This window comes from Sceloporus occidentalis, unplaced genomic scaffold (genome assembly GCF_023333645.1).
Source record: "Sceloporus occidentalis isolate IW3139 unplaced genomic scaffold, rSceOcc1.0.p SCAF_134, whole genome shotgun sequence".
NCBI classification, from domain to species: domain Eukaryota; kingdom Metazoa; phylum Chordata; class Lepidosauria; order Squamata; family Phrynosomatidae; genus Sceloporus; species Sceloporus occidentalis.
In genome coordinates this window covers 1,030,395-1,055,817 of record NW_028317114.1, presented here as the reverse complement: position 1 = coordinate 1,055,817, position 25,423 = coordinate 1,030,395, and the positions used below count along the sequence as shown (strand labels likewise).

Sequence of the window (25,423 nt, the reverse complement as noted above, 5' to 3'; positions counted from 1 at the left end):
CTTTAAACATCTATACATGAAAATGAGGAGCAATGGCAGTGCAAAGTACTCAAACGGGAGCAATCACCATGGAAACAGCCGGACTATCTGTGTCTGTTGCTGGACATTAATCACACTGCTCCAGAGTAGGTCTAGAGTTGCTTTGTCACCGGGACCCTTTGTGTTGTACATCGCTGTTTATCATAATTGATTAAATGTTATTATTTATGATAACAATAATAGATACCAATTGGACATAGTAAATGATACATAGTTATGTGGTTGAGAAGCATCATATATCTTTAGATGTTCTTTTGCAATGGCAAAATAAATTGGTTGGTTGTGCCATCAAATTACTTTCAAACATGAATATACTTGTATGCAGTGTATGTATGTAATACCCCTCCATCTATTGCTTATAATTTCTGTTTTTCATCCACTGTAGTAGTTTTGGAGATTTTTAGTTTAGAAGTTCCCCACATGAGAAAGGTGGCAGCCTGTGTTGGCACCCAAAACCCTGGTGTAAAGGTCCTCAAGTACTGTCAATGAGAAGGGAGCAACAGGGTTCCTCTGATCTGCAGATTTTAGGCCACTGTCACATGCTTTTTTGGATGTTTTACTTAATATCACACAAATAACTAACACTGGTGTCATATCTGGATACTTGGCTTCCATATAGTTCCTTTTGGTGAATGTGGGACACTTCTGGTAGTGTGTCTGTCACATGTATGTAATATGTCAAGCATTAGTCCACAATAAAACAAAGATCTGGAGCATGTAAAGTGAGACATTTTCCTATTTAAATAAAGTCAATGTAAAAATTTATCTAATTCTAATGAAATGAGAAAGCCACTAAGGAGTTAGAACACCGCTTATTTCACAGCGCTCTTTTCACAACTTTTTATTGGTTCAAATGTATTAAGACTAATGGGTTACACTGGCCTAGTACACCTGTGCATAGGGTCATACATGAGCATGTTTAACACTGGCTGGATCAGGCTTATTTGATTTTATGATGTGGTGCATGTGACTGCCTTGCTCATCAATTTGTGGTAATAGCTTTATAAGAGATCTACTCAGTTATAAACAAACTTTAATACGCTATAAATTGTAATGTCTGTAAGCGATTTTGGTTTTCAGTGGATGATTCGATAGTTTTTTTCTTAAATATGACAGTTCCCCTTTAATCTGGTCCTTGTAGGCGAGCTACTGTTGTTCCTGTTGACACCTCCAATACAATTTAAGACGTCATTTCATACATCACAATTTCAAGGTTTTGACATTTGGTGGTTGATTTCATCAGTTGCTGTTGCAGTTGCAGAATTTTGAAGGCCGGTGTGCTGACAGTGTGCCATTTAAGTGTATCTTCTAAATTAAAAAAGTAACCATTAGGCCTCCTCTTAATCTTCCTTAATAGTCAATTGGAGGGGCAACGATGAATATATAACAAGAAACCAACCGTGACCAGTCCTGAATCCTTAAATAGGAAATGTACCTAACTATGATACTGGCAAAGTACCAAAACTCACTAGTCATGGAACCCCATGTGTAGTTAGAAAGACTCCCTCCCGCAGCGCACTCTATTTTGAAGCTGACTGGAGGTGAGTTTATAAGAGGTAGGTAGATATGTTCAGCCGAACACATCTGCTGTCCAGCCGAGGAAGGGGCAAATGTATATTGGGGGTTTCTGCAGAATCCCCCACGCATTTGCAAAGGGAACAACACAAAAGCGTAAAGGGCCACTCAGCTATCATATGCTATCATATGCTCATGATTGCTGGAGTGTCCCTTTAATAGGAAAACATGAGTGGGGGCTTAACAACCTCCCCTCTAACTGGTAATTTACCATTTTTAAAGAGAAAAAAACCCATCTTGGTCAGCCTGATTCCTACAGGCTATAAAACGGCAAGATTAGCCCTGTTGGGTCTTCCACCCTATAAAAATTGTAATTGATGTCCAAGTCCAAACCCTTGCAAGACAAGAACCTGGTGATACTGGTACATATTTCGGACTCCACTCACAACCACCGACAAATTGGATCATCAATTCTGCCCTCTATACACATAAATACGTTGAAAGCAAGCTTGATTGATCCCATAGAAAACACCCTGATGTAAAGAATGGCTGTATAGAGTAGAGGACTGCACTGGGAGGCGGGTCCCGCGGGTCCCGCGGGACCCGCCAAAAAACTTGCGGGCGCGGGCGGTCTTGCTGGGGCTGCGGGCGGGAGCGGGCGGTCAGGCACTGTACCTGCGGGTCCCGGTAATCCCGCGCAGTCCCGCAAGGCTGCCTTCTTGCTGCTCCCTTACAGTGTCTCCTAGCTTGCTCCGCCCAGGAACACGTGAGTCACGTGATGTGACGTCACTTCCTGTGACTCCGCCTTGTTCCTGGGCGGAGCAAGAGAAGAGACGCCGTGAGGGAACAACTCGAGGGCAGCCGCGCGGGACTGCGCGGGAAATCAGGTAAGGAGGCGGGCATGATTGGCCACAAATGTGGCGGGAGCGGGCGGGATCGGCCACAAATGTGGCGGGAGCGGGCGGGATTGGCCACAAATGTGGCGGGAGCGGGCGGGAGCGGGCGGGAGCGGCACACCCACATTGCGGGAGCGGGCGGGAGCGGGATTAAAAACCGCGGGAGCGGGCGGGAGCGGGATTAAAAAAGTAGTCCCGCGCAGGGCTCTAGTATAGAGTACAAATAAGAATAAGAACAAGTTCTTATTTTGAAAAAATGACATGATACACATGGTATTATTTAGCACACTGTATTCAAAGGATGATTTAAGTATTTGTAGCTTACCTTGACAAGATCCTAGCATAGAACGATTTGTATTTTGCATTTGAAGGTTTCTGTTTCTTTACCTTTCTCTAAATTTATAGATTTATGTAACACATTCTTAAAATTTGTGATGATTTCCTTACATAAAGCTATTTTCCAATGACCTTGGGACAACAGCTAAAATAATTTATATCTATAAGATTTAACAAAGTACTCAGGCTCTTCACAGCAGTTGAAAACTGAAACATGAGAAGAACTGACAGGAAAAGGGAGGAGGCAATAGAGCAAAATCAGATAATATTTTCAAATCCATAAAAAAATAAACAATTCGGTCAGTGCGATACCATACCACTAAAACAGAATCAGTGCAAGTATAGCATTATTCGTTTTCTCCCAAAGCTCCTTCAACAGGTTTTTACCACCGGAGGCTATATAAAAGAATCTTTGTTTATTTATATTGCATTGATGGATGGATGTTAAATATAACCAATTGCTGGCACGTGTCCCTGTTGAACTATAATACAATGCTTGAGATTGAAAATGAAATGCTTTCTGGTAGTTCTGAGGACTTATTATGCAAAAGTTTCTTAGGGACCATTGAGGTTTTACATAGTACTTTTCCATTACTAGACTGAACAGCCCTGGAACAAAACCCTAGTTATTTTTGGTAAATGCAGCTGTGGGTCAGTTTGCAATAATTATAATAAGTAATACACGTGGGGCATAACTTATAAATAATGTTGTGTAATCCTTTTATTATATTATGTTGGATAGGCTACAGCAATGCTGTAGTACTGTTCAATTTGGCCATGCCAAGAGAAGCCACAGTTGACCAATCTGATGGCCACACCTTAATGCTTACACACTGTTTATACCCTAATCCAAAAATAGAACACTTTAACACCATAGACATATGTACAATATGCATACACTAATATATATACAGCAAAGACCTATGAGCTAGGACTATATCACTGCTCATAAATGCCACTTCCTTATATACGGTACTTAAACTGTTTACATTTTATTATTGTGCTGCTTACTACAGCAATTTTAAACATTCTTGTAGACTAAAATAACTAAATGCAACCTTACAAGTCCCAGGAACTGACACCATATTTTCCAATACCAGTCATCAGATAAAAAATACATTCTCAATAATATGATTTTTTAACAGTTCTACTTTTTGCATAATATAATGTTTTCAGGAGCTACGTGTCCTTGCTCTGTGATTTTAGCCCAGTCTACTAGACTTGTGCACAAGGCACAAAATCTTTTTGGACAAATTGTTCATTTAGTTTTTTTGCTCATGCATTTTTAGACAACAACGTTTCTGTACCTGCCCTTTAGGTTTGGACATAATTTGGAGGGCTTTTTGTTTGGAAATGAAATTTGTTCTTCCCCAGCCCTGTGCCCAGTGGCGTCGCTACATGCTGAAACCTAGCTAGCTGCCCCCCTTGTGTATTGATGCTGCCAGCAGTATGGGGTCTACACATCACTTACAGCCACCCTGTACCAGCATGTACTGGCTGACCTGGCATGATAGGAGTGTGATTGCTAACAGCAAGCACAGTCCCATCATGCCTAGGTACCAGCATTTACTGGTTGCCTGGGTATGATAGGAGTGTGATTCCTGTGTGGGCAGTGTGGATGCCAGGGCTGGCTTTGGGGTGTGCAACCTGTGATCTATGCCTGTAATTTAGGGGGTTTTAAATATACCTTTTAATGACGTGTTTTTATGTGAATTCCAATTGATCTATACCTGCAAAGCTGGGTTTTTGCGTTATTCTGTAGATCCATATCTATATATATTTCCATACATTATTTATGTATACCTGCAAATACAGTGTTTGTATGACTTATTCAGTTGATTAATACCTGAAATGCTGTTTCCATGTATTTATTTGATCTATACCTGCAATGCTACGTTTCATATACTATTGTATACCTGCAAATATAGTATTTGTATGTCTGTTTCTGTTTATTTGATATATACCTTCAGTGCTGAGATCACAAGTGAATTTCAGTTGATCTATACATGCAAAGCTTGGTTTGTGTGTTAATGTGTTGATCTTTACCTCCTATCTGCAACTGGGGCTAATATTAATATATATGGGCAGCAGGGGCATCAATACACAAAGGGCAAAAACACTAAGGGGGGTATAAACAACAATGCAGTGTGAAAAATCCATCCTGATGTAGACGTCTGTGACGTAGATTGTGTCCTGCTGTTTGTGTGTTTTTGGTTATCAGTGTAGCAGAGCCTTTCCTCGGGTGTGTGTGTGTGGATAGGTGTTGGTGTAGCAGAGCCTGTCCTGGTGTGTGTTTGGGTGTTGGTGTGGCAGAGCCTGTCCTGGTGTGTGTGTGTATGTGTTTGGATGTGGGTGTGGCAGAGCCTGTCCTAGGGTGTGTGTTTGGGTGTCAGTGTGTCAGAGCCTGTCCTGGTGTGTGTGTGTGTGTTTGGATGTGGGTGTGGCAGAGCCTGTCCTGATGTGTGTGGGTGTCTATGTGGCAGAGCCTGTCCTGGTGTGTGTGTTTGGTTGTCGGTGTGGCAGAGCCTGTCCTGGTGTGTGTATCTGGGCGTCAGTGTGACAGAGCCTGTGTTGGTGTGTGTGTTTGGTCATCTGTTTCCTGGCACTTAACTTACAGTAGGAATTATTTAATTTATATTTATCCAGAGATAAAATGCCCTCCTGAAGTTGTAGTGACTTCAGGGGACAAAACGTTCAAGGCCCTGAAATCATTTAGTGGAAAAGTTATTTATTGTGTTATAATATTTATTTCAAGGATTAGTCGCACTCAAATGTGTCTTCAGGCTTCCCATGTTGAATGATCAAGTATTATTTTAGCCCAATAACAAAAGTATAATTCCATAGCACATTACTTTTGGAAATTATGAATGCCCCTCCAGTTTGACTGTGGTATCTTGTGTGCCCCCCCTATATATTGTTTCTAGAGTTGCCACTGTCTGTGCCCAATGCATTCTCAACCTAGGTCTCTATGTGCTCCTTGACCTTATACCTCTAGTCCTCTCACTTTCTCGGCCTTTCTTCGCCCTGTCTGCACCCCTGCCTCCACCTTGTATCTGGCAGCCCCACCTGCTAACTCACCTCCAACCGTTATCTGGTCTCCACTGATCTCTCTGTAAAGGTGCAAAGTCGATACAGACAGGAGAGGTGGGAGGAGGAGCAGGGAAGATGAGGCAGAAGGAGTCAGTGTGTGAGGGAGCTTGACAAAGGTCCTGTTGCTTTTTTGGTTTCTCTAAATAAAGTATCCTAAAGATTGGAAGCTGTTTGGAGTGCTGGGAATCCTTTTCTTTGTTCGTGTGCTTCAAGAGGGTTTATGCTGTCCCTTTTTTCCTGCTAGCACCCAGCTTCCTGGGAGTTGAGTGCAGAACCATTTTTTCTTTTTTAGTGTGTGAGGGAGTGTGAAGTTCCAGAGAAGACACTGGCAGGATAAAGGGGAGGGTGCAGTGTACACAGTGCCTACAATAGAAGCTGTAGAGGTAAATTAATGCGCAGCTTCCCTTTCAGGTCCTGAAATGGTTAATTGTCATTTGTATATTAATTATGCTCTGTTAGGTAGTTTTCGTAAGATGTATTAGTTTGATAACATTTGTTCCACTACCCATACTCTATGCTTAGTTACAATTATGGAAACATGTGCCTACTTGGTGTCAAAGTGTCCCTGGACTTTTTCATTTTTCTTCTTTTTTTTGTAGAGAAAAATTATTTCACAACAGATAAGGCTCATTCAGCCCATCTAGGTTGCTGAAACACCAGTCCTGTCTTGTCTGAGATGCAAGAGCCATATGCCTAGCCAATCTATGTCCCCTCACTTTATTATAGCCTCTACCTCTACATTAAAGTAAAATTCTCAGGGAATCTGTGGACCCTTAAGATACTAGTTTTGAAACTTTATTCTGTGCTGCTGCTGTGGGACCAGCACAAGATTCCCCAAAACTGACTCACATAGAGTATATATGTAGTGTTTTATAATTGCCCCCCCTACTTTGGTCCCTGTCCCCCCCATGTGCCCCCCATAAATATGAAAGCTGGAGATGCCAGTAAAGCAGTAAAGCATATAGTTTAAAAAAGGCATGGGTGTGTCTATTATATATAATTAGTGTTACTTTTACTTTAACATTTGTCAATACACAGTAGTTTCTTTTGGTTGTGAAAGTTGATTTGTGAATATGCACATGCTTTGGTATAACTAGATAAGCTTGACATCAGAATCAGCATCTGCTGCACTCTTTCTTCTTTCCAGTTCAAGTTAATTTACAAAACTTATTATAAAAGGGGCTGTTTGAAACACTGCACATTTTGTGTTTGTGTGAGCAGTTATTGAAACATTCCTCCTTTTTGAAAATCATATCATTTGACCTTCGACTTGCTTACAGGAAAAGGGAAGGTCAGGGGAAGGCAAGGCAAACTATATTTAAAACACATCATGGAAAATTTGTTACAAAATACAACTATTCAGTATAAGTCAATGTGTTGATTTCTACTTCACGCTGCAGAACAAACAAAATACATGAACAATCTTACCCTTTAGGCAGATTAAGGTGTGCCCAGATAGAGTAAAATGTAAAACCATATACGTCATAATGTTTGTTCAAACATTAAGATTTATTACAGGAGGAATTATCATTATACAATGATAATACTGTAAACCATACTTTGTGTCTAAGAAAACAACACACAAAGCTCTCTAAACATTCTCGGAGGACATTTATGCTGACAACAAAATACCAATCTAATTGCCAGTTTAACAATTGCCTCTGTGCATCTTTATATGAATTGTTAGCCCTATACATCTAGTTAGCCTGTGGCCCTCCAGGGTCAAACTGCAGGGTGCAAAACACATTCAGAAAAGCCCTATATGCCATTGTTAAAAAGAATCAGTTTAGCGTTGCTTGGAAGAGAAAGGCCATTGTTAATTAGGCTTTAGACGGAACACACAAAACCTAGACCATGGAAGTTACATTTTAAACATCTAATAGAGGAGGCATACTTTTTGCTGATGAACTGTATCATTTTAGGAAGCCTGTTCCATGTGATGTAGTTTTATGCCTCATTAGGTCCAGCTGTGAAAACCATTCCCCTAAGGCAAATAACTTATCAAAATTTGCATGGGAAAGGTTTTGGTGCTGATTAAACCTGCGGGGTAAACAGTATGAAGTCAGAGAAGCGAGCAGACTCTACATTTAGACAATAACTCTGATTTTGTCCTATGTATACTTTAAGTGTATTGTACCACAATTAATAGTTATTATTTTATCACTTACTGAGCAAGAAACTTAATTAGTAAACATTTTTCTAAGATATATACTACTACTTATTTTGTTGCTTGGTATGCTGCACTAATAGAGACTGTTCACAAGAACTTACAAGAGAAAGCACTATTTAAGAAATACATGTGGCGGCTCAAGACCAGAGAGGTGACACATCTCACCTTTGGTGATGAAAGGTTTTAAATTAAACATTTCTAAAACCATTGTGCTCTTCTGCAGATGCATGCATGGTGTTTGTGTGGCATTTAGAAACCACAGAAAGAATCTGAATTGTGCACATACTTTGCATCAACTAAGTATGATGGTGTAAGAGTTTGAATGAGTTAGTGATCCAAGAATCATAGAGGAAGGAATCTAAATTAAATTATTGGTTAATAATTTACAATACTGTTTACAGTGAAAAATACCCCAGACAGATGTTTTGTTTTTTTTTTAAAAACTTAAGATTTGTTTTAAGAAATGTAAACTTGTTTTGCCCAGAATTACTTTTTTTGGACAAAAATGATAGCAGGCAAGTCCGAGTACTAGGGTCTAGCCACACGTGGATGAAAATTTCCTTAACCTAAGCAAACAGACAAACCATTGCATGCCATGATAAACAGACAAACCATTTCATGCAGATTGTGGTAGTATACTACGTATACCTGTTTTTCCTGATACTTAAAATGAGTACACTGTGGTGACCGAGAAACGAGATCTTGTAAGAAATGCTATATTCTCTATAGTGTGATATATTCTGCTTGTAAACAGGAAGTCAGATGAAAAGCAAGAAGCTATCATCACACTTGGGAGAACAGGGACTTCTTAAACCAGTCCCGATAACTGTTTTCTTGTATTCTGTACTGTATTCTTGTGAAATTAGAAAACTATTAATAAGTGCACTTTTTATTAAAGTTTGAGCTAAATAATTTACAATTTACTACTTCTTCTCTTCATCACCAAGGGACCTTTTGCTTTTGCCCTTTGGAAAGGATGGCATTGATATAGAGATATACCATATGACCAAAACTATGTGGACACTTGACTATCACACCTACAGTATATGAGCTTGTTGGACATCCTATTCCAAAACCGTGGGCATTAATAAAGAATCCCACCCCCTTTTATGGCTATAACAGCCTCCACTATTCTGGGAAGGCTTCCCATAAGATTGGATTGTGTCTGTGGGAATATGTGCCCGTTTGGCCAAAAAAGCATTTGTGAGGTCAGACACTGGTGTTGGTTGAGAAGAACTGCCTCACAATTGGTGTTCCAATTTATCCCAAAGGTGTTCAATGTGGAATGAGGTTAAAATCAGGGCTCTGTGTTGGCCATTTGAGTTCCTCGACACCAAACTCAGTTTTGCTCCCCCTGCCTGTTGTTTCCATACTGTAGTCTTGCCTTCCTGGTAACACTGGATCATCCAGGGGAGGCTTTAGAGAAAAAAATGCAGAGTGGTGTGTCATGGTGTGACAACTCAGCACCCACTTAGGCTGTAGGTGAGGACAGCAACAGGAGTCACAATAACTGTATGTGTTTGTATTTTGTTTGCATGTGGTGAGTGTAGTGAGCTTGTGTGAGTGTGCTTTGTTAGAGTATGTCTGCATTGTGCTTCTGCGTGTATGCATATTTATGAAAAGAAATCATATCGATATACAGTTGTATTACGCCTTAACAAATATGTTTGCGTAATGTTGATTTTCTTCACTGCTTTGTCCTGCAGCTCTGGAAAACTGGTATTCAGTTTATGCGCCATACTCACAGTATGTTTGCCCTGTGGGACAGAATGTGAATCTCACCTGCACCATCACTGGATCTGCACCCTCCAAGCAAGAACATTTACATTCATTTTGGCGCTTTAGTAACAACAGGAACCCTGACTGTTCTCATAAAAGGCATGAGCAAAATGTGACCAACCACCACACACTTGGACACACAGTGCATAGCAGAGTATTTCATTTAAACCTACAGAATCTGTCACAAGTAGACAGTGGCGATTACTGCTGTTATGTTGTGGCCACCATGAACAAGCACCTTAGGCATGAAGCCCACAGTTACATTCAGTTACAAGTGAAAACAGGTAAGAAAACGTTACCTACACTGAGCTTATTTATTTATTTATAGTTAAAAGTGTATATGGACATGCTATTTTTTATGCATGGGATGCTGTAATCAAAATGTTATTAGCAGAAAAAAATATGAATAGGATGAAAGAATACTTCAGATGGGAAGAACTGGTCTTTCGGTGTTACAAACTATGCGACTATATGGTATTATTTAGACCTACTGGGTTTTAATGCATAATAAAGTGGCATTCGTATGCAAGGTGCATCTGCTACTATTTCAAGCATGTATTCTTGCATGCTACCTATTTACTCACAGTAATTTGGTTACTGTTTATCAAGACTTTACATTTTTTACAGATTATAATTTATTTATTCTTTCACTAAACTTATCAGTTTATTCAGCTAATTTACTTATTACTTTATTAATGAGTAAAATAGGTATTCACAATAATGAGTTTAGTGAAGGAATTCTCTAATCCACATAAGCGGTGACGTGATGAGGTTATGAGTTCTGGATCAGACTCGTAAAAGTGTTTGGCAAATGCATACTACTGCATTAATTTAGTGTTAATCAGGGCTAGTTGGGGAGATCACGATCTTTCAGCTACCTCGGCGCGGCCCTGAAGACCAGGCCAGGGGAGGCGGCTTCTCCGCTCGCCCCTCCCCTAGAGATTCTAAGTCGTCTTATACGCCGGAAAATACGGTAATTATGTGTGTAATGCTTTATAACTGGTTTTGATTTTACCAAATTTTTTTTTTTTTTTTTAAGATGATCCAAATCTTCAAACCTGCATATTTCAATCATCAGATGGAGACAACGGAAGTAAGAATACAGATATTATTACTTATTGTGTGAAGACATCTACAAATCTGTAATACCGACTGTTCCAACAGACCAAAATAGTACAGCACATTTTGTGTTGCTTGAGTGCATGTTTATTTGTCGTTCTTAATTTTAGGTTGTTAGACAAAGACTCCAATAAATTTTGATCATCCTAAACAAAATGGGATTGTGGTGTATACCAAGCTTAATACCAAGAGTGGTATTTATTTGGCACATGACAAACATAGAGTTTCATTGTGAATAAATACATATTCAAGTTGGGAAACATTGGGCCAGTTAGTTCACCGCCTACATGTAATATCCCTGCTGTAAAAGTCCATATTCAATAAAATGCATACTAGACAAGGGCAAATAAGATGAAAGCTATATTTTGAATTATCTCATGTAAAAGAAATGTAGGAAATGTGACATATTACATGAATACAGTACATTGAACGATGTCTTTGAAAACAGCTTGCTTGTATGTAATAAAATGATTTGCTTATGTATTATAGAAAGTACAGCAGCAGCACTGGCAATTGTGTCTTGCATCATTGGTATCCTCTGTCTGCCACTCATACTATTCCTTGTTTACAAGCAAAGAAAGGCAGTCACCAATAGACGTAAGTATGACTTCCAAAACTATTAAAAGTACTGTTTACATTGATGACACAATTGATGTACTCCAAAAGAGAAATCTTTTGTTAGCATCTGATTGCTTAAATTTATTTTACTTGGTTGCTTTGTTAGTTAGTAGAAATATATTGTTAGTTAGCAAAATATATTTTTATGGTAGAGAGATTTTTTGTCATCTCACAGGTAAACTATAAGTCGCACAGGGCCATCTTTTATGAAAACTGATTGTGAAGGGAGCAGAAATGTCCAACCCCCTTGCAAACCTTAGAGATCCCACTGCACCCTTACAAAATACCACCAGGGAGAACCTCCTCTTCTCTACAGAACTACTATAGAAATGGTTGGATTCAAGAAGAGGGGGTAAACAACACAGGCTACTGGTCTGCTTCCACTACTTAAGTATAGGAATAACTCCGAGCTATGAGCATGAACTAAACTTGAATTATGTTTAAAACATTATCTTAAAGATGATTCAGGCCTAGATTAAATGTTTTTTTTTTCACAGGAGCACAGGAGCTTGTTAGAATGGACAGGTAAGCTTAATTGTTTAGTTTTGGAATATCATGCCATTTTTACATTGCATTGAACACCAGTCTGCTAAACAACAACATTAAAAACAAAAAGTAGTAAAACGCAAGCATCCAGGAGGGTCCTGCGCAAATTACACATAGAGATGCTGCCACTGCCTGAAATTCAAACAACAAAGTCAGAGGGTGTGCATCAGTTAAAGCTAACTACATTTAGCAATAATTATGCCTGTGTGCAGCACCAGGGAAAGAAGACATGGCAGGACTAGGATTAATAGTAGAGTTCCTATAACCAGGGCCGGCACCACCTATAGGCAAAGTAGGCACCCGCCTAGGGCACCTACTCGGAGGGGCCCCCGTCAGTCTGCAGCCGCGAACCACCGGCCGCGGTCACTTGATGGGAGGCAGGCAGCCGCGCAGGCAGTGCAGGCTGCAGCCGGGCAGGCAGTGCAGGCTGCAGCCGCTGGCCGCGGTCATTCAGTACTCGCGGCTTGGGGTCACTATGGGAAGGAGTGGGTGTCGCAAACGGGGCGGCAAAATTATGTTTTGCCTAGGGTGACAAAAATCCTTGCCCCAGCCCTGCCTATAGCACACTGTTACACATCAAAATGACTCACATCATATACATAAATTTGGCTATATTCCTTAGAATTACAAGGTGCATTAAATTGTTATGCAAGAGAGGAACTACCAGAAGATTACAGATATAATCCACCAGTCACTTTATATATTTTCTTTTATTTCAACTCTGTTAATGTCATCTTTTGTTTCAGACAAAAGACCTGATTTGTTAACATCCTCCATATTACTCCAGATTGCTTTCCCAGTAGATATATAGAAATCTGAAACTAAGTGTTAGAAGTAACACTTTCTAATTAGTTCTCAGGCAACATAAAAATGTTTTGCCTTGTTTACTAATCATGGGTGTGTGCCTATGACTGCAGGTAGATCTGTTATTTTAAAATAATTTACACAGACACGCCGGAGAACTGTATTGTCTGCGTGAGGTCTTGGAACCAGAGTTGATAATGAAGTTTCAGGTGCTGCGTTTGATCTCTGAGCAAGGGAAGCAGCGTTTGTTTTTGGATGCTCATTGCTTGGGTTCCATCCACTCCTTGTGGACGACCATGGGCGACCATCCTTAGGAAGCCTAGATATGTATAACATAACAGAAAATATATATGTATTTCCATTTACAGCAATGTAAACTAATATGGATGGTACTACTTACCAGAATGTATGAAACAAAGAAATCTAGATACTATCATTTCCTAAAGAAATGCTAGAAAGGTTGTTACATTCTCTTGAACTTGCCAACTAGTTTTCTTATATTTAAGTAGTATAATAAACATTTTGAAAACGTCTTTAAAACAATTTCTATTGGAGGCATTTAATGTGAAATTAATTCAATGTACTCTATTCACTTTCTATTCAGTGAAGCCCAGGGCATTGAAAACCCTGTCTTTGATGACCCCCCTACTGGGAATGCCACTGGAACTACCGAACAGAGGCCCAGGTTGAATTTTATGGCTGCTCGTCAGCAGTCAGAATCTGGTCGCCATCTGCTCTCTGAACCAAACACTCCACTCTCTCCACTGGGACCTAATGATGTTTTCTTCCCTGCTTTAGGTAAGTAGTCAAAAAAAATTGTTATGGATCAGATTCATGGAATATCCCTTCTGTTCACCACCTTAAAACATTATAGACACTAATAATGCATCATATCCTAACTTTTAACCAGCAGCCTATGGTGGGATTAGCCAAGAGATTGGGTGGTGGCAGATCGTGTGCTTTATTACCTGAGGCATATTTCCCTATTGGTTGGTTGCCAGCACAGCTTTAGTAATGGATATCGTGTCCAAGGAATCAACATTAGTAGATCTGAAGACAGCAACCCTTATAATTATCCAACAGATACCTCTAACTTTTGTATTCTAAAGAGTCTATAGACAATAACATTTTATACGTCTCTGTCTTCTGAAGCAGGTTTCCTCAAGACTATGACATTATTATTATTATTATTACGCCAGCAATTAATGCAGCACTTCTCACAATAGATATATTCAAGGAGAATGGCGAGAGTAGAATAGACAGACTAGACAAACCAATAAATTAGGTAAAACTTATCAACACAATGTAAAATATCATCTATAATACATAGCTTTTCCCTTTCTTGCTCACCTGAAGAGGAAGTGAGCATTATAAACAATTACAAAAATTCATTTTTTTCTGAAAATGTTGGTCTAAGTATGTCTATTATACTGTATATGACTGTTACACCATTATATGTTACACCCAATCTGGTTCTAACTTCTATATTACATGTAGGACAATATCAAATTTTTATTTGTTGGAAAATAGACTGTATTTATGACTTTCTTGTAAAACAAATACAAATCTTGTATTTATTTTTTATCAGAACCAGTTCCAGATTCACCTGACCCCACCAACGTTTAACCTGATTTCCCATTAACGGAGAGAATTATTTGGAACCCTGCAGATATCTACGTTATGCTAAATGGATTTTGGCATAACTCTTGCAGTCTAGAACAATTGCTTATGTAGAAAAAACGCACATTAAGACATTTGGACACCCAGTTTCCTAATCTAACAGAGAAAATACCCATCAAAAAGCAATTTTCCAATGGGGGCCTTTTTATATCTTCAGATCAAGAACATAACTGGTCACTGAAAAGGGTAAACCTGCCATAGAGCAGTCTGCAACATCTGTATTTTTGTTTTAATTTCATGTTTCATTTTTGTATAAATATCTTTGGAAAATGCACTGAACCTTTTGACAAAGAAAAGCAATGAATAACCAAAACAGATTTAGATTTTTATGGACACTATAAATCCCACTTGCGTACTAAATGGAAGATGACTGGTAAAACCAACTCATGTGTTGCCCATTTTATATTTATTACGGCATGCGTTTCTAATTCAGAAGTACATTTCTAAGCTAACATAACTTATCTGACTAAAACCAGTTAGCGCCTTTTCTGTATAAAATGTCCACATTTTATCTGCTTTTGTCAAGTATGTTTACCTACTTAAATAGAAATATGTGAGAACCTGTAGCCCCTGGCAAACCAAGGCAATACTTGCTTGGATATGCAAACCCTGACTTGACCTAAATATATGGACTATGCACCAAAAGTTCACCAAGTTGAATCTTTCCAAGTAGCTTTATCTGCTGATCCTGAAGGCAAAAAAATACCCCAATGAAAAATGTATCCAATATTGTCCCAAAGGGGTGAAACAAAAACCTTGACTCCAAATGCACTCATGTTTTCTTCCCCGAATCAATATTACCTAAGTAAAAGATGGACTGTAATTCTCTGAATGGCTATATTCAGAAGTATCTGCCAAAGCCCATCAGTTGGATGTATATTTCAAATCATACCCGCCCTGACGTTAAATAAAACCTTTCCTTTGCTTAACATGAAATCTATTTCCGGTAACCTTCCGTCAGACATGGTACATATGGTTATTTTATCTCCACATATGCATCTTTTCTCCAAAGTAAACAAGCCCAAATGTGTATTTTGTTTATTTATTATACGCCAGTCCTCTTAAAATATCTTCACTATTGTATCACCACATTGTTTTTCTTCGAGATGTGCAATAATTGTATATCTTACCAAATTATCACATTCATTCCATGTGTATTTCACTTGCTGTCAATACTTTTAATATTTAATTGAAAACTAATGAATGTGACACAGAAGTATAAAACAAGGAAGAGCCACTGCCAGGGGGTGATTTTATTAGACACGCTATACGATGAAGCTGATCACGCCATCATGCCACCATACTAACTGCGTTTTTTGGCCAGCCAGATACTGGATGTTAAAACATTAATTTGCAAAACCTGTAGGTCTCATTTCAGCAATGCTGTCCTTCACTATAAACACTAAAGTATAAAATAGTTTACCAATATAGTCATTTTAATGAATATCATTGCAAGCTAGTGTTTGAAAAGACAGTATGGCACACAGGTGCGCTTACAAATAAAAAGTGATTCAAGGATACATTTTGAAAATAGGTCTTACCGCCAGAGCAACCAAAGTTGATTAACACCACATGTTTTTGTGCTCAGACATATACAAACGAGATGTATAAAGCTGATTTTTTTTTTTACATTTTTTTTCTTTTGTGTACTGCTTTGTTTATGCAATGTTTGCCTTTGTTCATTAACAATTAAAGAGATTATAAAAGATGAAAAAACTATAAAGCAAAATTAAAATGTACCATTCTGGTTTTGATTTAAAGAGATCAGCCATGATAAATGTGTTAAGGGGCAGATAGGCTGGCCAAATCTTTGGTAATTATATGTAATGTCTTCTTATTATGGAGATGTGATGAATATAATGTAAACAATTGAAGGTTACAACAAATAAAGGTAAAGTAAAATAGGAGGCTTTGTATGAATAGCAAGTCAGCCACAAAAGTGGAGCAATCACCATAGCAACAAAATATCTATTGAATGCACAACATTTATATTTTTATGCTCTTATGTATAAAGTAATGAGACAGAGAGTCTGTTTCCTTAATAAAAGACGTTTAATCCCTTAAGCGTCTTTTATTAAGGAAACAGACTCTCATTTCCAACTGTCAACATAGTGTGTTGACAGCATACTTGATGTACAGCATACTTGTTGTACAGCATACTTGTTGTACAGTTCAGCATACTTGATGTACAGTTGAGGCCGAAAGTTTATGCACGCCTAGGCTAAAGACATTTAATCTTTTTTACATTTCTTTTGGCAAGTCAATTAAGGCATCCACTCTGTTCACATTAGAGGTAATCTTAAAACAATTGATTACAAACAGAATTCTTTCAGCTTTAATTCACTATATCAGAATTCCAGTGGGTCAAATGTTTACATAAAAAAGTACTTTAGTCTGAAAGGTTCAACTGAATCCAAAGTCATCTGGTGAAGGGGTGAGAGGTACCAGGTTGGAAAGTGTCTACATCCACCATTAAGACAGTCCTACATCGCCATGGCCTGAAAGGCTGTCACGGCAGGAAGAAGTCCCTGCTCTATGATCGCTATAACAAATCCAGAATTAAGTTTGTAGGTGATCACCAGGATGAAAACCTAGCATTTTGGAGAAGTGTTTTCTGGTCAGATGAATCAAAAATTTAACTGTTAGGCCATAATGACCAGCACTATGTATAGAGGAAAAAGGGTAAGGCTTTTAATCGAAAGAACACAATCCCAACTGTAAAGTATGAGGGTGGTGGCATTGTGATATGTGAAAGGTGCACTTTATGAGGAAAGATGATTATCTAGAATGAAGCAACACATCAAGACATCTGTATTATATGGGTTCTGGCAGGTCACATTAGAGGAGATATTGCTACAAAATCTTTGGAATTTCCTCAGCAACACAAGTGTTCACTAGTACCACACAGCAACTTATTGACTAAAAAAATGCGAAGAACTATACTACTTGATGACATCTTTATTTGGGCAAAACAAATCAAGAGCAGGCAACCACCTTTGTCTAATAGGAATAGATACACAAGGGAAACCAAAACTAATTTGAGATACTTAATGTGTGTAATAAAACTAATGGGATATTATGTTTAGCAAATAGATATTTCTTTCTTAGTACTCTGGGCTTAGTTATGCGTTGTATTTGATTCTGTGGTTTTGATCTTCGGCTTGTTCTTGTTTATCCTGCCTGCTCCTTCTCTGAATGCGCTACCTGTTTTGGTGTTTGCCCTACCTCTATTGCCTTTGTCTGGTTTGTGTCCTGGCTCTGCACCATGGATCCACCGTGCTGCCGGTATCTTCAGTCAGTTACAGTTTGACAGGCCCACTATGGATCCTGCAGAACTCAGTCGCGTATCATCTCGACAGGAACGACACTATTAGATTTGGGCTTCTCATGTGGCTCACCTTCTCTCCCTGGAACAGAAGTTGGATACTATGACCGATCTCCTTCAGGGTTTAACATCACCACCCGCTCCAGTTCCTGTTGCGGGTCCACAGAGGCCTCTCTTGCTGCTGGTTCTTCCGCTAATCCTCCCAAGATGCCGATGCCAGACAAATTCTCTGGTAATCCTTTTGAATGCAGAGGGTTCCTTAATCAATGTCAGTTGCACTTCAGGACTCAGCCTCAAACTTTCTCCTCTCATGCCACCAAGGTTGCTTTAATCATTAACCTATTAAGGGGAGAAGCCTTGGCACTGGCCTCTCGTCTACTAGAACAGAACTCTCCTTTACTGGACGATGCTACCTCCTTTATTTCTGCCTTTCATGCTGTTTTTGACGCTCCAGGTCATCATGATAATAAAGTGTATTTATTATGGAGGTGCAGCAAGGTAAAAGTTCTGTCGCCCAGTATGCAGTGGAATTCCATACTTTGGCATGTGAGATTAAGTGGAATAATGAGGCTCTGAGGGAAGCCTTTTGGAGGGGACTTAATGATCATCTCAAAGATGCCCTGACCTATCGTGATCTTCCTGAGAATTTTGAAGATCTCATACCTCTTTGTCTCAAACTGGATGCGAGAGAGAGTGAGAGAGTGTGAGAGAGAGAGAGAGAGAAAACGTCATCCTTTTTGGCCTTCTTTGCACACTCCTCTTCCTCCAGCTAACGCTGTTGCTGCTGGGGAACCCATGGAGATTGGCCCCATTCTGCATCTGTAGGAGGAGGAGAAGAGACGCCGCAGGGTTCTTGGACTGTGCCTGTACTGTGGCCAAAAGGTCACAGAGTAATCTCATGCCCTCAGAAGCAGGGAAATGCCAAAGCTAAGTGGAATCTGGAGGTGGTGCACTGAGCATTTTTTCTATCACACCACCTTTTCATGACAGATTTCTCATACCTGCTCCCCTTCAGTGGACATGTCAACAAGTGCCCACACTAGCTCTCACAGATTCAGGCGCTGCCGGGAACTTTATTGACTCTACCTGTGCCAAGAGCATGGGTATATGGCTTATTGCCTGTACCCGCTCCATTCCTATTTCTACGTTGAATGGTTCTCCTCTCGGGTCCAGAGTCGTGTCTTATTCCACTATTCAGATCCAAATAATGGTGGGGGTTCTACAAGTGGTATCAAATTTCTCTCAACGTTCTTCACAGTCCTCACAAACCGTTGATTTTAGGGTTACCATGGGAGTGCCTCATGTCAAGTCTCATTGCCTCTGGTTGAGGATCCTCGTTTTCTCGTCCCCCCATCAATATCATGCGTTTTGGGATGTATTCTCTAAACAGAAAGCTGAGAGACCGCCACCACATCGTCCTTACGGTTGTGCTATTCTTTTACTGGGAACTTCACCACCCTCAGAGAGGATTTACCCTCTATCTGAACCTGAGAATCGTGCCCTCTCTCAATATTTTGAGGGGAGCCTCCGTAAGGGCTTTATCCGGCCATCTTCCTCTCTAGCAGGTGCAGGATTTTTTTTTTTGCAAAGAAGAAATACATCTCCCTTCATCCGTGTATTGATTACAGAGGCTTGAATAGAATCACCATAAAGAATAAATATCCCATTCCTCTAATTTCTGAATTATATGACCAATTTTAGGAATCCACCGTCTTTACCAAATTAGATTTTTGTGGAGTTTACAATTTAATCCAGATTCCTGAGGGAGACGAATAGATGACCGCCTTTAACACCCGTTACACGATCATTATGAATATCTTGTATTGGATTATGTAAAAGCATCCGCTGTCTTCCAGAACTTTGTTGATATCTTCCAAGAAATGTTGCTGTCCCACGTTATCGTCTATCTAGATGATATACTGATATATTCTAAGACTCCGAACGAACATTGTGCTCATGTCCGGTCGGTACTTCAACATCTTAGGGAGAACAACCTATTTGCCAAAGCAGAGAAAAGTGAGTTTGAGACTTCTCACACTAACTTTCTTGGTAATGCAATATCTGATGCACATCTGGAGATGGATCCCAAGAAACCTGCTGCAGTTACACAATGGCCTATTCCATCCTATTCCATTTGATCTTAAAGGAATTAAGAGATTTATCTGCTTTGCTAATTACTACAGACAACTCATCAGACATTTCTCCCAAATCATAGCACCCATTACAGCTTTAACAAAGAAAGGCTTCGATTCCTGGAATTGGTCTCCTGAAGCCTTTCCTGCCTTTGCGTCTGCTCCTATTTTGAAATGTCCGGATCCTACCAAACCATTCATCTTAGAGGTGGACCAATCTGAACTAGGGGCTGGGCCTGTGCTGAAATTAAGTAGAAAGCCTATTATTTGTTGTACATAACGCAGCTATATCTTAAGCTGGCTTTGGGTATATGCTTAATGAATTCATCATCCAATAGGCTTCCATGCATTGGTCTCTAATTACACGTGGAAGTTCTCCCATGCTGAGCAACTTTATGAAGATTTAAATGCTGTTAGAATTGAAATCATCCAGCTCCAGCAATCTGACCCTCTTGAGTCTTAAAACAGGCTGAGATTTCACCTAAAATGAGTTTAGAAAATAGTAGAAGAAAATTGTTGATAATGCCAACTGGTCCAATTGGGTTCTTAGTGAATCTGAACATTAAGTAAACTAAGTAAAGTTTAAAATATTGTGAATCTAGTGATCAAATTTAGATCAATATAACAAACAGTAGTATATAGGGCTAAATACCCACCACAATAATGAGTGAAGCCAATACATAAAATATACAAAATCCTTATTTTGCAATTGGTGTATCATATTGTTTCTATACCTAATAAGATAAAAGCTAACTCTGACAAAAAAAACATTTAAAATATGTACAAGGTCAACATGTATACAGGCAGAGATCCAATAGCTATAATTAACCATAATAATATTTTACCCCCTCATATAACCTCAACTCAAACTCTGTCGGCTCTGTCAGAGGCACTGGCTGGGGAGATCAAAAGATCTTCCTTTACCAGCCCTCTGTTTGTGGGGCAGGCAGGCAGCAGGAGACCGGTTCAATGAGAGCTCTGAGTGAAGAATTCTCAGCTCTCCTGTGACTAGAACCTTTAAGTTGGGAGGTGGGGCCTCCATGGATGCATCCTGGTGCCATGAGTATACTTTCTTCAATTGCTCAGTGGCCCAGTTCTCATGCTCAAGTGCCCATTGGAGACACTTTCGCCAGTGAACAGGATTCAGCATGAGCACCCTTAATGTTCTGCGGTATTTGTGTGCATGTACTGCTCCTCGCTCCTCTACTTTTGTCTCTGTCCCCCTATGAGTCTCCTAAATATGATTGCTGGAGACACCACTGTGTATAACATAGTTATTAATAGTGAAATAAGAAAGTTAAAACTTCTAGTGCAACTTTTGTGAATTAACCCTGCAGCGTATGAACAATGCCTAAGCACATGTCTATGAACAAACCATATACAGATACACCAGGGACCATAACTGATGATAAAAAACAAGAGAAGACTTCAAATATGCATACAGCTTTCACAGACTACATTAACATAGTCCTTTTTCTCATGTGTGCCCTTTATCCTGATGATGGCCCTGACACGCCCACTCCTAGCTCATTTCCCTTTTAAATAGGTTTAATTCCCGTTATGTCAGCAGGACTGCCCAACGACATCAGCGGGTAGTCCTGGCGGCGTCCTGCAAGAGTAGGCTCAGGGTAGCTGGAGCCCAAAAGCTCCCAGGTATGCTTACATAGTTTAGAGAAAACATTACCCTGTGTTAGAAGTGAAGCCACACTCCCTCAATGCTTATCATGAAATATTATGTTCAGGAAATTATAATAATATATATGATATAGTTTAGTATTTAACTATATGAAACCACCGTACTAATATAGAAGAAAAAAACCAATAGTACGAATCACAATGTTTACTTAAAAAATATAATTTAGTTTTTAGTTCAGGCATAATTTAGTTACAACATTTAAGATTAGTTGCATGATTAACATCATCAAGTTCATAAAAGAGGAAATCACATGTTGTATATTTCACGGCACAAAGAAGCTCGACTTCCTTACTAAGCACCCTTATTGTTCTTTTTTTCTGCTAAGGTTAGTCGTTTCCTGTTTTCTGTGGTTGAGCAGATTGTGAGTTGATCTCTTTAGCACCTTTACTTAGAGAAACAACAAATCTATTGTTCATACACGTTGACTAGCACAGAGTAGTTTAGTCCCGCCAAACTACTGTATATATTGTATTCCTGTTTCTGTGGCTATATGTATATAGGCACACAACTCCAAAACACTGACATCCCCATCTACTACATCTCCAAAGTGTCCCTCTTCCAAAATGGGCAATCCCGTATCTCTCCCTAGTTTTCAGAATGCTTGTGGGTGTCTATCTAGTTGCTATGACTCTAAAAGTACTCCCTAAAATGTCCTTTGGTTATTTTAATTTGCCATCACACACATACTCATCCAAACCAACAAATTTATGAATACACACTTCACACTTTTTGCATGCATTTCAAAGAAACCTGGTAGGCAAAACTAGTTGGGTTTGTGCCATGTTGTGACGTGTTCAAGGAAAAAAAGTGCTATAGACCAATGTCAATATTTGAAGTTACTTTTTGGTTTATAGGCAAAGGAACTACATTTATATACATGTCTGCAAACTTCTTCCCACAGTAAATGTGTTTGGTGCTATTTGCTCCTCTTCTCTGTTCTGTTATCTCTGGATTCGATATCGAATGCAAAATTGTCTACTTCAGAAGAGCCCGGGATCAATTCTGAACATACAAAGCCAGACCTTAAGGGTCTGAATTGTGTGTATAAATGTGATTTAAAGACAAGGTTTTTAAAAAAAAATATTTACACTTTTTTTTTTTTAGTTTTGACATACTTTTAAAATCATCATACCATTTAAAGTATAATAGGGTTAAATCTTCCGACCTATCCCCTCAAAATAAAAGCATATATATATATAAGATATATATATTGTTGTTCTTGAGTCCACAGAAATAAATTATTTTCAATAACGTTACCAAGGTAACATCTAAAAGATAAGTTGTGAGGCACCATGTTTCCACATTGTTCTATTTACAATTCTTGTCAACTAACAATGTGATTATCTAATAAGCAGGAAACCTTAAATGGTTCATACTGAGAAGTTGGCCTGTTGGGAAATCATGAAAACTGAAACACAGTTTGTTAACACTAGATACCTAAAAATAGGTTACCACCTTTAAAAACCCACACATTTCATGAAACTAAGATGAGAAAGCACCCAATGAGTGTTGATGGTAATTTTTCAAAAAGACCAACTGTGGTTTGTTAATGTGTAGTCAACAAGGGGTTATTTACATTTTCTTTCTATTATTCATAAATATAGATACTGGTATCTCAAACATGTTTTTTTTTTTTTTTATGAAGTACCATAAAAAAGAACTTAATAAAGCTTAAGTCCCCCACCCCCAACAAACTATTGCATTGTCACGACCCAGGTTGGGTAGGAGCCCAGTAGCAGGGGATACAAAGGGTTCCGTTTGTAGCCCACGATGCATGACGGTAAGTGGGGTGGTACGGACAGGCGCAATAAAACACAGTACAAACAGAAGACGTGGAAAGGTACTGTATTAATATAGGTGATATGACCAGCAAGTAAAGGCAGAAAGTCTCTAGGCAGGAGGCCCACTGGCAGGGCTCACGGATACGGAGGCCCACTGGCCGGGCTGACGGGTACGGACGCCCACTGGCAGGGCTGACGGCAGGTACAAGGCCAAAGCAGAGCGGTCATAACACTACAATGCAAAGGCCCTGACTGCAGGGCTGGGCAGGCCTATAAAGGCTGAGATAATTAGATAGCAAGGTGCACCTGGACATGATAATCAGCCAGAGAGGTCCTGAGCGGCAAGGGCGGCCACTAGTGGTTGACAACGGGAATGAGCCACACAAAGCAAGAACAAGTCCAGCCAGCGAAGGGTGAAAAGGTGACATACCCCCACCGCAAGGAGCAGCCTCCGGATGCTCACAGAACCATGGAACAGTGGTCTCACCGTCTGCGGTGAGACTTCTTCTTCGTCCTAGCACGTAGTGCTTTCTCATACGCTTCCAGATCTTCACGCCATATTACATTGCCGTTGGAAGTCACTACATGATCTGATGGCAGAGGTTCTGGTGTGCCGAGTTGGGCTGGATAGGCCTCAGCTACTGGATACACAGATGTGATAGTCCCGGTATGTGCTTGTCTTGTCCTACTTCTACTCCTGTGAGTGGTAGGAGTGGTGCTTCTGACTGCACAAACAGCCGGGGGGTTGATCTCCATGGATGTGTCCATGACCTCTCCATCAGATGACGCACACCGTCCATATAGGACCATTCGGGGGTGTCAGACAAGGTCTGGAGGTCTTCTGACATTGTGATGGAGGGCGTAGGAGTCACAGGTGCCGAGGACTGGTTAACCCCTGCATCACCTGTCTGTGGATGTGACAGGATATGCTCCTGCTTTGTGACGTTGCGGGCGTCATATGCAGGTTCCGGGGCATGGGGTTTCTCCAGGTGGGTTGTGGACGGTTTGACTGGTTTGTGCGGACAATATGTAATCCTATGACCAGTCTCTCCACAATAATAGCATAGGTTATCATCTTGTCTTTTCTGTTTTTCCTCCTTGGTAAGTGGCTCACGCTTGAAGCTCTTCTTAGCAGCCTTCTTGCTTTTGGTCTCCATCTTGGTCTCTTTAGCTACATGGTCGGGTTTTAACACAGTCCTTACAGATATACATATCTGGAGAAGACACTCCGCCAGTACATCTAGAACTGCGGTTATCCCCGCGGACTCCTTGGTATGGCCTTTGCATTCTGTCACGACCCAGGTAAGCAGGTCGGGTAGGAGCCCAGTAGCAGGGGATCCAAAGGGTTCCGTTTGTACCCCACGATGCATGACGGTAAGTGGGGTGGTACGGACAGGCGCAATAAAACACAGTACAAACAGAAGACGTGGAAAGGTACTGTATTAATAAAGGTGATATGACCAGCAAGTAAAGGCAGAAAGTCTCTAGGCAGGATGCCCACTGGCAGGGCTGACAGATACGGAGGCCCACTGGATGGGCTGATGGCAGGAAGCCCACTGGCCGGGCTGACGGGTACGGAGGCCCACTGGCCGGGCTGACGGGTACGGAGGCCCACTGGCCGGGCTGACGGGTACGGAGGCCCACTGGCCGGGCTGACGGGTACGGAGGCCCACTGGCAGGGCTGACGGCAGGTACAGGCAGGTAGCTCAGGTACAGGCAGGTAGCTCAGGTACAGGCAGGTAGCTCAGGTACAGGCAGGTAGCTCAGGTACAGGCAGGTAGCTCAGGTACAGGCAGGTAGCTCAGGTACAGGCAGGTAGCTCAGGTACAGGCAGGTAGCTCAGGTACAGGCAGGTAGCTCAGGTACAGGCAGGTAGCTCAGGTACAAGGCCAAAGCA

The 25,423-nt window shown here is 40.3% G+C and overlaps 2 protein-coding genes across 2 annotated transcripts in view; one reads left to right on the top strand and one right to left on the bottom strand.

Annotated features, from left to right (window-relative positions):
- Positions 1-25,423, bottom strand: part of LOC149281345 (cadherin-23-like) — a 389,535-nt gene that overhangs the window by 73,473 nt on the left and 290,639 nt on the right. The gene's annotated exons all lie outside the window — the stretch shown is intronic.
- Positions 10,052-14,538, top strand: LOC149281346 (V-type immunoglobulin domain-containing suppressor of T-cell activation-like). The gene is made up of 6 exons (XM_089499372.1): positions 10,052-10,109; positions 10,865-10,918; positions 11,434-11,541; positions 12,060-12,087; positions 13,517-13,710; positions 14,501-14,538. Exons 1-6 carry the CDS (start codon positions 10,052-10,054, stop codon positions 14,536-14,538), a joined length of 480 nt encoding a protein of 159 aa, XP_089355498.1.

Coding starts and splice junctions, on each gene's coding strand:
- LOC149281346 (XM_089499372.1), top strand. CDS start 10,052: ATGAACAAGCACCTTAGGCATGAAGCCCACAGTTACATTCAGTTACAA. Junction 10,110..10,864: donor TCAGTTACAAGTGAAAACAG/GTAAGAAAACGT, acceptor TTTTTTTTTAAG/ATGATCCAAATCTTCAAACC. Junction 11,542..12,059: donor AAAGGCAGTCACCAATAGAC/GTAAGTATGACT, acceptor TTTTTTTCACAG/GAGCACAGGAGCTTGTTAGA.